The sequence below is a fragment of the Mobula hypostoma genome, chromosome 15 (genome assembly GCF_963921235.1).
Source record: "Mobula hypostoma chromosome 15, sMobHyp1.1, whole genome shotgun sequence".
Classification (NCBI taxonomy): domain Eukaryota; kingdom Metazoa; phylum Chordata; class Chondrichthyes; order Myliobatiformes; family Myliobatidae; genus Mobula; species Mobula hypostoma.
Genome location: NC_086111.1, coordinates 20,888,146 through 20,901,902, shown reverse-complemented (window position 1 = coordinate 20,901,902; position 13,757 = coordinate 20,888,146). Strand labels below are relative to the sequence as shown.

The 13,757-nt window shown below is 45.2% G+C and overlaps 1 protein-coding gene across 1 annotated transcript in view; it reads left to right on the top strand.

Annotated features, from left to right (window-relative positions):
- grip2b (glutamate receptor interacting protein 2b) overlaps positions 1 to 13,173 on the top strand; it is a 188,816-nt gene extending 175,643 nt beyond the window's left edge. Inside the window, exons 24-26 of the mRNA XM_063068462.1 lie at positions 5,644 to 5,868; positions 9,441 to 9,587; positions 11,426 to 13,173. Of these exons, the coding sequence (XP_062924532.1) occupies positions 5,644 to 5,868; positions 9,441 to 9,587; positions 11,426 to 11,629 (576 nt within the window). The 3' untranslated portion in view covers positions 11,630 to 13,173. The remainder of the gene's footprint in view (positions 1 to 5,643; positions 5,869 to 9,440; positions 9,588 to 11,425) is intronic.
- Positions 13,174 to 13,757: the final 584 nt, after the last annotated feature.

Here is a 13,757-nt window from a genome sequence, read left to right as displayed (position 1 = left end):
TCTTTTTTTTTAAATTTTATTTTTATTTGGATAAGGAGTTCACAATTATCATGTACTTTTTTCACACATATAACCTTTTCCATTTTTTTATATGAATAAAACTACAATTATTTGTAGTTGAGATGATATAAAAGCCAAAATAAACATTTAAATAGATAATTATGTACTGTGGTAAATCATCTCACAACCTACAGACTCACTTTCAAGGACTCTGCAATTCATGTTCTCAGTATTATTTATTTTTCTTCATTACTTGTACAGTGGTTGTTTGTCAGTCTTTTTTATGAATGGTCTTCATAAATTCAAATATATTTATTTTTCTGTAAGTGCCTTCGAGGAACTGGATCTCAAGGTGACATATACATACTTCAATAATAAATTTACTTTGATTTTGATTTCCTTTCTCACCACATCTCTAAGTTTCCATATGCAACCAAGTTGCTTTCTACTCTCAGCCTGAAATGGGATGTAAACTCATTTCTCTGGCTCAGTTTCTCTTTCATCGCCCAAGGAATTAGGGCATTGCTTGTCATACCTTCATCCCCTCAGGTGAGAATGAATCTGAACTGTTCCCAGCCCATTAAGAAGTTAAGGGCCATTCTTTGTTTTGGTGTAGATTTGTCTAGCAGTCTCTGGTTCTAGTTAACCCAAGCCAGATCACCCACTGAAGTTAGTCCTCCTTCATAAAACCCAGTTTTACTCTCATTTCCTTAGTCTGTGGAACTTGTTGCCACAGACAGATGTGGAGGCCAAGTAACTGGGTATATTTATAGCAGAGTTTAATAGGTTCTTGTTTAGTAAGGGTGTCAAAGATTTTGCAGAGAAAGCAGGAGAATGGGGTTGAGAGGGATAATAAATCAGCCATGATGGAATGGCGGAACAGACTTGATGGGCCAATTGGCCTAATTCTGCTCCTATGTTTACGATCCTGATCACTGATCCATTCAATTTTAACTGGTGCTGGAAAAGTAAAATAATGACACTGTTAAAACAAAGGCTTGAATGGACAATCCAGAGACTCAGATCCCAACAAGGAAGACTTGGGATTCAGTTTATGATCTGCTGTTGTTTCTAAACAGAAATTACACCATCTCTGTCTGAAACAGCAGCCTTATTTACCATACACATTCATTCTATACCTACTGCTGACTTCCTTGTAATCTACCCCTACCCCGAATATTATTTCTTGCTTCCTTGATAACCATATCCCCAGTCCTCTGTGCTCCTGATTCCTCATTTATGTTGCTTCTTGCCAGCTCCCATCCTGTTGCCTAATCAATTCAAACACCTCTCTGCCCACACTAATCCCACCAGCCAGTGGGTCTGTGATTCCAGTTCTATTAAGATGCAACTGTCATTCCTGAACAGGTCCTTTCTGTCTCAGACCTGACCCCAATATCTCACAAAGCATTCGTGTCGGGTTCAGAAAATCTGAAGTCCTTCCTCCTCCATCCCCAGCTGTGTGCTAATGCCTCATCCTCCTCTATCTACCCCTGACATCTAGTCGTGTCTATCGACACTGATTTCAACTTTATAGCATATAGTCCATCCAGCCACCAGTCTCACGGTAATGTGTTGCAGCCAGCTATGGTGACGTCAATGACTGATGCAGTGTTGACCCTGTTGTGCTTTTATTCACAAAGCATTGGCTTGCTGGTACATTAGCATTGCTCACTAGTTGATGCACTGAGTGTGACCCTGAATATCCTCCAAATTGTAAACAGTAGATATTACAAACCTTCCAAACGTCCCTTGCCTTTATTTTTTTATGTATATCTATCAGTTTAAAAAAAGTCTTATTCATTGAGCATGGAAACAAGCCCTTCAGTCCAACTTAACCATGCCATGACCAAGCTAGTCATCTTACCTATGTTTATCCCAGCACCTGTCCAAATGTCTTTTACATGTTGTTATTGTACCTCCCTCAATCACTTTATCTACCAACATGATCCATAAACCTACCATCCTCTGAGTGAAAATTTTATCCCTCGGATTCCTGTTAACTCGGCGCCCCTCACCTTAAACCTCTACCCTCTTGATTCCCAAACCCTGCGAAAGAGACCGAGTGCGTCCATAATATCATAATATTATGATTTTATGCTGCTCTACATGATCTCCCCTATGCTCCAAGGAATAAAGTCCTCGGCAGCTCATCCTTTCCCTAGAGCCCAGTCCTCTGAGGCCTGGCAATATCCTTATAAGTCTTTACTGAACTCTTTCCAACTTTCCTATAGCAACCTGAACAAAACAGAGCACAGTACTCCAAATATTGTCTCGTCAGTGCCTTCTACAACATCTCGGTACTGGAACTGAATACTCTGTACTGCCTTTCTGCCCACTCATGTTCCTGTCGGGCTGCTTGCCTGGAGTTCTGTCCAAGTGAAAGAAAATTTGCCCCAAGTTGCTTGGAAGTGAAATAAGGAAGTGTTATTAGAGACATAGAACCATACGAAGGGTAATTGATAAGTGCGTGGCCTAAGATGGAAGGAGTCAATTTTAGAAAGCCTAGCACATTTATTTTTCCTGCATTTACACACTTAGTCCAGCAGTCGTGGAGCATACGGATCCCCTCTTTGTAGAAGTTGGCGTCTTGGACCTCCAGGTGGTCCACAGCAGGGGTGATTGATAAGTTTATGGCCCAAGGTAGAAGCAGATGAGTTATACAGCTCTTGTTACGTGCACGTGCAGTTCATCTCTTTGAGTGCTTATGCAGAAAGTTTGAAGTTAATATCTCCATCTATATTAGGCCACGAACTTACCAATCACCCCTGCTGTGGACCACGCAGTCCTCTTTTATTGTCATTTAGTAATGCATGCATTAAGAAATGATACAATGTTCCTCCAGAATGATATCACAGAAACACAAGACAAACCAAGACTAAAAAAACTGACAAAAACCACATAATTATAACATATAGTTGCAACAGTGCAAAGCAATACCGTAATTTGATAAAGAACAGACCATGGGCATGGTAAGAAAAAGTCTCAAAGTCTCTCGAAAGTCCAATCATCTCACGCAGTCGGTAGAAGGAAGAGAAATTCTCTTCCTGCCATGAACCTTCAGCGCTGCAAACTTGCTGATGCAGCACCCTGGAAGCACCCTGGAAGCACCCGACCACAGCCGACTCTTGAGTCCGTCCGAAAACTTCGAGCCTCCGACCAGCTCTCCGACACTGAGCACCGAGCACCATCTCTGCCGAGCGCTTCGACCCCAACCCTGGCAACAGGCAATAGGCAAAGCTGAGGATCTGGGGCCTTCCCCTCTGGAGATTCTCGATCGCACAGTAGCAGTGGCAGTGAAGCAGGCATTTGAGAAGTTACTGCAGGTGTTCCTCCACGCATCTCACATCTGTCTCCATCAAATCAGGATTGTGCATGGTACCTACTTACAGATACGACATCATTTTGGAGTGGCCGTGCGCGCTGCGTCGTGCTGCTATCTTCTCCTCCTCCTCTGCAGGAGGGGACTATGTTGAAAAATAAATGTGCTAGGTTTTCTAAAATTGACTCCTTCTACCCTAGGCCACAAACTTATCAATCACCGCTCATAGATATAGACTGGGAACATGTCAAGCCTCAACTACCCATTTGGTTTTATGCCAAAGAAAGTGTAGAAGGTCTGGAATTATCTTCTCCAATAACTTATTGATGCAGATAAAGTCATGAGCTAAGTTGTTAAGAGGATTAGAGCTTGGTAGGACAGCTCAAGCTCAGATTTGGACACAGATTCATTTCTTTATCACATGTACATTGAAACGAACAGTGAACTGCGTTGTTTGCGATAACAACCAACACAACATGAGGATGTGTTGGCGGCAGCCTGCAAGTGTTGCCAACATTCCAGAGCCAACATAGCATACCCACAATGCTTGGCAGAACAACACAGAACACAACAAAACAGAACAACGGCAACAAAACAACAACAGCAAAGCAAGGTGGGAGAGAGGCATGGACTCCAGCCTGACTCTGACTACCCCACATTCCTGGTTATAGTTCAGGATATAAACGCTATGAAAATCACCTTTTGCCTCAGGCAGCTCATTACATAAATGTACCAACCTCTGGGTGAAAAGTCTGAACCTCAGAATCCTATTAAATTATTTGCTTCTCAACTCAAACCTATACCCTCTAGTTCCAGATTCATCAACCCTGGGAAAAAGACTGTCTATATTTATGCAAACAACAAGAATTCTGCAGATGCTGGAAATTCAAGCAACACACATCAAAGTTGCTGGTGAATGCAGCAGGCCAGGCAGCATTCCCTTACTCACTCTTCCTTCAGTTAGTCCTGATGAAGGGTCTCGGCCTGAAACGTCGACTGCACCTCTTCCTACAGATGCTGCCTGGCCTGCTGCGTTCACCAGCAACTTTGATGTGTGTAGTCTATATTTACCCTATTTTGCAATAAACCTGAAGAACATAAATTAATATAAACATAAATTAACATAAATATTGCACAATATACAACACAAAATAAATATTGCATAACATACAACACAATTAACATAAATATTGCTTAACATATGGCATAATTAACATAAATATTGCATAACATATGACACAATTAATATAAATATTGCATAACATACAACACAATAAACAAAAATTGCTTAAGAACAGCTGTGCAAGTTGATGAAGAGTCTTTCTGATTGGTCCATAAGCTGACAACACAGTCGGGTAATGGTTTGTGTAATACTATTACAGCACCAGGGACCCTGGCTCATTTCCCGTCTCTAGGAATTTGTTCGTTCTCCCTGTGACCTTCTGGGTTTCCTCTGGGTGTTCGGTTTCCTCCCACATTCCAAAAGATGTCCAGGTCAGTAGGTTAATTGGTCACACTGGCTACCACAGGCTCATTGGGCTGAAAGGGCCAGTATCTCAAAATGAAACCAACCTGATGGCAGTAGCATGCTCTATCACTTTGTGATAGATGGAGAAAAACAAGTTCTTCTGATAGATGTGTGCAGATCTAAAGGGTGAACTTAGCTGAAACTAGTCTACTCAGGTAACAAAAGGACTTTCATGCAAAGGGGAATGTAAACTGAGAACTCGGGGAGAGAATGAACTAGACCATTAGATTGTAGAGTTTCCTCTTTGGACTGAAGGAGGATGAGAGGCGACTTGATAGAGGTGTACAAGATGATAAGAGGCATAGCTTGAGTGGATAGCCAGAGACCTTTTCCTAGGGCAGAAATGGCTAAAACAGGGGGCATAATTTTAAGGTGATTGGAGGAAAACATAGGAGGTTATATTAGAAGTGAGTTTTTTTTATATACAGAGAGTGATGAGTGTGTGGAATGCACTGCCATGGCTGGTGGTAGAGGGAGATACGTTAGGAGCATTGAAGAACCTCTTAGACTGACACATGCATGATAGAAAAATGGACAGTGATGTAGGAAAGAAGGATTTGATTGACCTTAGTAGGTTACAAAATCAGCACAACATCAGGGAGAAAAGTAGTGTTCAATGTTCTATGTTCTAGACAGATATGGCTAGTGGCAGACATGAAATCGAGATAAACGGAGTGAGTTTCCAGACCAGCCGTGATCTGTTTGAGTGGGTTTGAGAGGCTCAGGGACCTGCATGTGCTGGGCTTTGTTTACCCTGTTGTCAAACCACCTACAACTCTCCTTCTCCTTGCAGGCTTCCATAATGTCTGGAACTGAGCTGACTTTGGGAATTGACGGGCAGCTGTCACAACTGGCAGACTACTCAGGCCTGGGGAAGCTGCAGGACCAGGCGTCTGCAGAGGGCCAGACAGAATGCCCTGCAGCATCCGCACTGGCAAAGGACAAAGTGTTGGAATGGAAGAAGATCAAGGAGGAGATTAAAGAAATAACATTACCCAGTCCTGTGGAGCTGCACAAGGTGAGTGTCCGTAGTTGGCATCAGACAGTCCCTGGAACCTCCTCCCAATGGTGCTGTGGGAGACAAAGTGGGAATTAGGCTAAAGAGGCAGAGTAAGTGTGGGTTGTTGCTGAAAGACTTGTGAATTCACCAGGGTAACTGAGCAGGTAGAGAGTGAATCCGAATCACAAGCAGTGAAGGGAGAGAAACACAAACCATTACCTGCTGGTCGAAGTGCCAATTTATAATTCCACAACATAAACCACAAGATTCTGTCGATGTTGGAACTCCACAATAATGCACACAGAATGCTGGAGGAACTCAGCAGGTCAAGCAGCATCTATGGAGAGGAATAACAGTCATCAAGTTTTGGGCCGAGACCCTTCACCGGGATTGGAAAGGAGCGGGGAAGAAGCCAGAACAAGAAGATGGGGACACGGGATGGTCGGTGATAAGTGAAACCAGGTCGGGGGAGGGTTGGTGTGTTGAGGGAGGGGGTTGAATTGAGAAGATGGGAGGTGATAGGTAGAAAAGCTGAAGGGCTGAAGAAGTAGGAATCTGATAGATGAGGAGTAAGGGAGCAAGGAGGAGCACCACAGGGATTCCGGAATGACAAATAGGAAAATGGAGAGGGATAGGGGTTCAAGTTATTGCAAGTTAGAGAAATCAATGTTCATGTCATCGGGATAGAGGCTACCCAGGCGGAATATGATGTGTTGCTCCTCCAATCTGAAGTTGTTGCTCCAAGTTCAACTGGCTGCACTGAGCCACCCTGAATACCACCCTCAGCAGGATTCCTGAGAAGGCTCTGGGCACATGGCGGGATTGTTATTGACCTTAAGATATAGGAGTAGAATTAGACCATTTGCCCCCAGGATTGCTCCACCATGTCCCTTTCAACACCATTCTCCTGCGTTCTCCCTTTTGACACCCTTTCTAATCAAGAACCTACCAACCTCCGCTTTAAATATACCCAATGACTTTAGCAGCCACTTCTGGCAATGAACTCCACAGATTCATCATCCTCTAGCCGAAGAAATTGCTTCTCATCTCTGTTCTAAAGGATGTCCTAGTCTGAGGTTGTACCATCTGGTCCCCTCTATGGGAAGAATCCTGTCCAGATCCTCCCTGTCCAGGCCTTTCAATATTCAGCCTGCAGTGAAGCTGGGCAAAGGCAGGATCTGACTGCAGCTCATCTGTTCCAGAGCAGTGGGTAACGTGTGTGTGGGCCTGCTTCATTTACACTTAGAAATTGAGTGTCCTCATAATCAAATCAAATCTAATCTAATCTAATCTAAATATTGGTATTGCAATGAAGCCTATTGGCCATCCCTATTTGAGACCAAGCACGGTGCATGTGCATACACACACAGAGGGATACATGTGCACACACATACACACATAAACGCACACTCACATGCACACATATACGCAACACAAACACTCTCAATGGCACCCGCATAGGAATACACGCAGGCATACACACTGCTGCTTGGGCAGACACTCAGAGTAAATTTATTATCGAAGTATGTATATGTTATCATATATTGAGATTCATGCTATTTCAGGCATTTACAGGAAAATAAAAAAAAGAATCTATGAAAAACCATATATAAATAAAGACTGACAAACAACCAATGTGAAAAAGAAGACAAATTGTGCAAGTAACAAAATAAATAAATAATGTCGAAGGTTACAGGGAGAAGGCAGGAGAATGGGGTTGAAAGGGGCATTAAATCAGACATGGTGGAGCAGACCCGATGAAAACATGAGTCCTTGAAAGTGAGTCGAGGTTGTGAAATCAGATCAGAGTTGAGGTGACTGAAGTTATCCACACTGGTACTGGTTATAGGATAATACCTGTTCCTGAACCTGGTGGGGTGGGACCTAAGGTCCTTGTACCTCCTACCCAGTGGCAGCAGTGAGAAGGGAGCATGAATAGTGGATGGTGGGGGGACGTTGATGATGGCAGCGCTCCTTGTAAGTGTACCTGTGATGGACTGGGCTGTATCTATCACTTTCTGTAGACTTTTCCATTCCTGGGTGTTGACAAAGAAGTTTGTCAAAGTTTTAGGTGATATTCCGAATCTCTGCACACTTCTAAGGAAGCACACTCACTCACACCCACACTTGTTCACACAGTGCAATGGTATTGTTAGTTCCAGGCTTTAATCCAGCGACAGTAAGGAAGGGGGATCCATTTCAAATCCATCAAGGTCTGTGACTTTCAGAAGTTGCGGGGGGTAGCATTCGCTTTAGATGTTCTTCTTGATGATGAAGGTCATGGGTTTGTAAGGTGTTGTCAAACAAATAAAACACCCGGAAGGCTTGGCTGCAGGCTGACGAGTTCCCCTTCAGACTGGGCACACGCTGCATGTCTGTGATGATGGGCCCTGCGGGGACAGGTGGCAACTGAAAGGGCTTTACCCTTGTTGGAGGGTACTGTATTCGTGTGAGAATCTGAGAAGAGAGATAGAGATAGGTTGTTTCCTGCGTAGGGAGGGTCTGAGATCAGGAGAAATGAATGACGCATGTGGCAGTGCTACCGAAACACGGGGGAGAAAATGTGTAATTACAGAGGAGTCACCCTGCAGTTCCAGCCTCCAGCACCAAGTGGCAGCAGAGGACAGTGTAAACTCTTGTAAACTCTACCATTTAACATGATCAGGCCTAAATCCTACCATTGTGAACATTTAAGGACAACCTTACAATTTTAATATAAAGAATTTAGTGTCAAACAGAATTATACCAACAAGTTACTTCATTGCATCGATGAGCTGTGAAGGGAGAGAAACACAAACCATTACTTACTGATGGAAATGCCAATCCCTAATTGCACAGCATAAGCAAGCACAAGAGATTCTGCAGATGCTGGAAACCCAGAGTAAAGCACACAGAATACTGGAGGAGCTCAACAGGTCAGGAGGCGCCCATGGAGAAAAATATACAGTCAAAGTTTTGGGCCGAGATCCTTCATCAAGACTGGAAAGGAAGGGGGAAGAAGCGAGAATAAGAAGATGCAGAGGAGAGGAAGGAGTACAAGATGGCAGGCAATAAGTGAAACCAGGCGATGGGGGCAAGTCGGTGGGTTGGGGTTGGGGAGATAAAAGTGAGAAGCTGGGAGGTGATAGCTAAAAAAGGTAAAGAGCTGTAGAAGAAGGAATCTCTTAGGAGAGGAGAGTGGATGATGGGTGAAAGGGAAGGGGGGCACCAGAAGGAGGTGATAGGCAGGTGACAAGAAGAAAATAGATGGATAGAGGGGATCTAAAGAGAGAAGGGAATGGAAGAAATTACCTCAAGTTACTTCAATTGATTTTCTGCTGACAATTAGCCTACCAAAGCACAAGTCCGTGGCATGAGGGAGGAATCCAGAGGAAACCACATCATCGCAAGGAGCACCCAAGGTCAGGATTGAACCCATGACTCTGTGAGACAGCTGACCTGCCAACCGTTTCCCTGAGCTGCCCATCTCCTGCACTGTTTAATGTAAAGAAATAGTTAATCTCTGTTATAGGCCATTCACTATTATGAGGGGTTCAATAAATTTGGCTTACTTTGAAAGAAATCTTTAAGAGGCAACTCTCTCTTCTCAGATTACAATCCATAAACAGCCCGAGAATGAAGAGTTTGGTTTCAGTATTTCCGACGGCCTTCTAGAGAAAGGGGTTTATGTCAACTTGATACGGCCAAATGGTCCCGCTGATGGCAGTGGGCTCCAACCCTACGACCGGATACTACAGGTAAGATAGAAGCACCTTTGCCTTAAGGGACCTGTGGGAGACTGATATTTAGTGCCCACCCATAGTCGCTCCAGTGAGGGTGGTGGTGATTTGCCGTCTTGTACCACGGTTCTCTTGCCCGTGAAGATGCTCCCACAGTGCTTGTGGGGAGGGAGTTCCAGGAGTTAGTCAATGAAGAGCTAGCAAGTGAGGATGGTGTTTGACTCAGAGTGGATCTGCAGGTAGTGCTGTACACATGTACCTTCCGCCCTTGTCTTTCTTGGTGGTAGAAACTGCAAGTGTTGCTGGTGCTGTTAACTGAGATTTAAGGTAACTATTTCTCAGCTTGTTTATCATGTGAACATCAAACCATACTGTGAAATGCATCGTTTGTGTTAACAACCAACCTATGGATGTGCTGGGGTCAGTTTGCAAGTATGCAACCTCCCTTACTGGTTTCATGCTCCATCCTTCCTTTTCAGATTCCGTCACCAGCAGCTCTTTGTCACGTCCACCTGTCATCACGCAGCCTCTGTTGCTATCTTCACCCTCGTCTGCCAATCACCGCTCCTCACCTGGATCAGCCTATCACTTGCCAGCTCTCTTACAGATTCAGATTCATTTATTGCAACTACTGTCATTTGTGCTGACAACCTAGGCTGTGCTGGGGCCTGCACTGCTCAGCAGAACAAGACAGAACAGCGCCAAAGCCACAACAACAAAACAAGCCCCATTCCTCTGACCCAGCCAAAGACACCCTTTCCCCACCCTTTCCCCTCACCTCTTTACACTGGCCCTCTCCCTTCTGCTCTTTCACTACAGTGGAAGGGTCTCGGTCTGAAACGTTGATGTCCATTTCCCTCCACAGATGCTGGCTGACCTGCTGAGTTCCTCCAGCACATTTTTTGCTTTTATTTTCTCCAACATTTCAGACCCTTTAATTATCCTAAGCCCTTCAGTTTGATCATCACTCTATCTACTTCAAAATCAGGATCAGGTTTATTTTGACAGTCATATGTCGAGTAATTTGTTGCTACTTGAGCCCGGTCTATTCAACTGAGCCTCATAATTTAACGCTTTTGTTTGGGCTGTGCAAGGAGCCCTTGATCTCATCCCTTGATGTACTGATGTGATGATAGGATCTGCAGGATGATAAAGTTTTTCAGTGGATTGTGGTATATGTGACAATAATGAACCAATTTATCAATTACTAATTAACCTTTGATCAGCCTGCCCTGGTGGAATCCAGCCTCCAGCTTTGGGGAGGCTGGAACGGGGATGGGATGTGAGCCAGGTGATGTCACCCTTGCTGGGCATTCTCTCTCCTCCTTTCTCCCCTCATGTAAAAGATACACGAAATGCTAAGCTCAAGGGCAGCTGCTGTCCTGCTGTTATCAGACTCTTGAATGGATTGCTGGTTCAGTAAGATGAACTCTTGGCCTCACAATTTACCTCATTGTGATCTTGCACTTCAATGTGTACATACACTGCTCTTTCTCTGTAGCACTTACACTTTATTCTGCTTTGTTATTATAGAGTCATAGAGCACTACAGCACAGAAACAGGCCCTTCAGCCCATCTAGTCCATGCTGAACTCTTCCGCCTTGTTCCACCAACCTGCACCTGGACCAAAGACCTCCGTACCCCTCCCATCCACGTACTTATCCAAATTTCAATTAAATATTGAAATCAAACCTGTATCCACCGCTTCTGCTTGTTTGACCCTGCTCTACCTCAATGCACTGTGCAATGATTTGATCTTTATGAATGGTACGCAAGACAAACTTTTCACATGATCTTGGTAGACGTGACAATAGTAAACCGACGCCAATAGGTTCTCTCTCTCTCTCTGCCGGCAGGTGAACCAGATCCAGACCGGAGACTTCGACAGTTGTGTGATGGCGCCGCTCATCTCAGAGTCTGGTGGCCGCCTGGATCTGGTGGTCAGCCGCAGCCCTCTGGCCATGACGGCACGCAGCAGGTCTGAGGACTGCGAGGGTGCGCGGAACGCCAGCCGCCTGCAACAGCGCAAGGAGAACAGGAAGAACACGCGGACACTGTGAGCAGGAGGGGCAAGAGCACCCCACCCCGCCCCCTCCCCTGCTGTGAGACAATTTCTGATGGTGCTACCAACCTTTCCGACCTTTCACTCCCCGATCCCGGTCACAGGTGAACTGCTCCGAATGGGAAGAGTGGGGCCTCTCGAACACTGAGCACTACCCGCTCTCAGGGTGTCCAGCCATCCTGGGCTTAACATCTCCAGAGGACCGGTTTGTAAGGCACTTGCACAAATGCTTAGTAGCTAGCAGAATATTGGAGGTGGGGAAAAACCCTGTTTGACTAGATGCAGCATTGGGGCAAGAGGTCTTAAGATAGATCCTCCAAGACCTACGTTCACCCAGAGTCGGTGTGGCTCCCTCCTTCCCTGCAAAGGGTGGCAATAATAGAAAGGTTTTCCTTCAGTATTAATTTATTTGAAAGTATCTATTTTTCCCCCTTAGCCTTTGAATGTTTGTTTTTTATAGAAAACACTGACTAAGTATTTAAGTACATCAGTTGTAGACTGAGGGTTAGTGTGGGGCTGGATCACCAAACTAGGGCCCCTCATCAGTTCTCAGGGAGGGTGGTAACGACGCATTGATTTTACTCGAACTGATTGTTAATACTCTTACCTTGGGGGTGCTGACCCATTCGCACCCAAGAGGCTAGCAATGTCTGGAGAGGGGGTCAAAGCCATATCCGACCCAGCGTCCTGTTCGCAGGAGTCGATGGGGACTCTCGCCCTTCCCTGATTCTGGGTTTGCCGGGCGGGGAATGGCCAGTCAGGACGGAGGGAGGAGAAAGCTGCAGGCGACAGTCTGAATGGGAACTCCCTTCAGACTGAACGAAGCACAATTAATGCACTCAGAGAGGCCAGACTTCATACTGTGAGGCTGATGTGATGAGTTTGTTTGTGTCTGTCCTTACATGTTAAATTATGCATCGTTTGTGTCAATGTTTGTTTATAAACAAGGAAATTGCACTTCTATAGCTAGCTGAAAGCCATTAATTACTAGAATCATCCTGACACCATCCTTTAGTGGTGAAAGCATGGCACTAGGTGTTACTCTGATAGTCAGTGGTTGCCACCTTTATTCACTGTGGCCATACTGCCTTTCTCTCTCACTCTCCCAAAGCTGCCGAGCCTAGCCGGAGACCCAGATTCCACATTACGGGCCCAGTGACTGTTAAAGCTTTGCATTCGCACATGCTTCATGGGGAAAGCGGGGTGGATGGGGCAGGTGTGATAAAGAGAGTGTCCATGAGATGATGATTGGAAGGGTCATACCTTGGCTAAGTCCCCTCTCTCTGGCTCCAAAACAGCTTCAACCCTTGTCCCACAAGCTATTACTGAACTAAATTATCAGCATTTAGCAAGTCTGTTATGAATGGGTTGCTAAGGCTGTGACGCAGAACAACGTTGGTTGCCCATGTCACTGAGCCGACCATTCACTTGCTTAATTATCTCCTCCACTTCTCTAGAACGCTCTCTGGTCGGACTTGGGAGCGTAGGAATCTATTCGTGCAGTGTTGAGTCTCTGGTATTCTCTACTCCGGGGATTCTGGAGCTGGAGGCCAGATCATTGGGGGTGGGGGGGGGGGGAAGTGTAGGTTCATCCTTTGAAAAATCCATGAAATGTGGACTCTGCGGATTTGGCACAGAAGAGGAGTTGAGGCCTGGAGTAGATCAGCAATGATCATAATGAATGGCTGGACAGGCAGGAGGGGCCGAATGGCCTACTCCTGCTCCTAATGACCGTAAGAAATATTGCCACAATCGACTTCTACAACCTCAGCTGGGGAAGTCCATTGTTCCTCACTCTGAGTCCATACCTGCAGGAGCACACAGGTGAGATGGACTGTTACACGCCCTGTAGTCAGGTGGCTTTCTCATTGTCTTCAACACATGCAGGAATCAGAAACCTTAGAATATCTTAGCAGGCAGAGAGAGAGACGGAGAAAGAGAGCGAGAGAGAGAGGGGGGGCAGAAGTGTCAAAAAATGTGTTAATGTTCATAAGCACCCTCATGCCATCATTTACCCACATCATAGCCCCTTCTCCTTGTTAGTCCAGTACAGATTAGCAGCCCTTTTACCCCAGTGTCAGAGACTCTTTATTCCAAATGTCCTTTGGTACCATCTCTGCCCAATA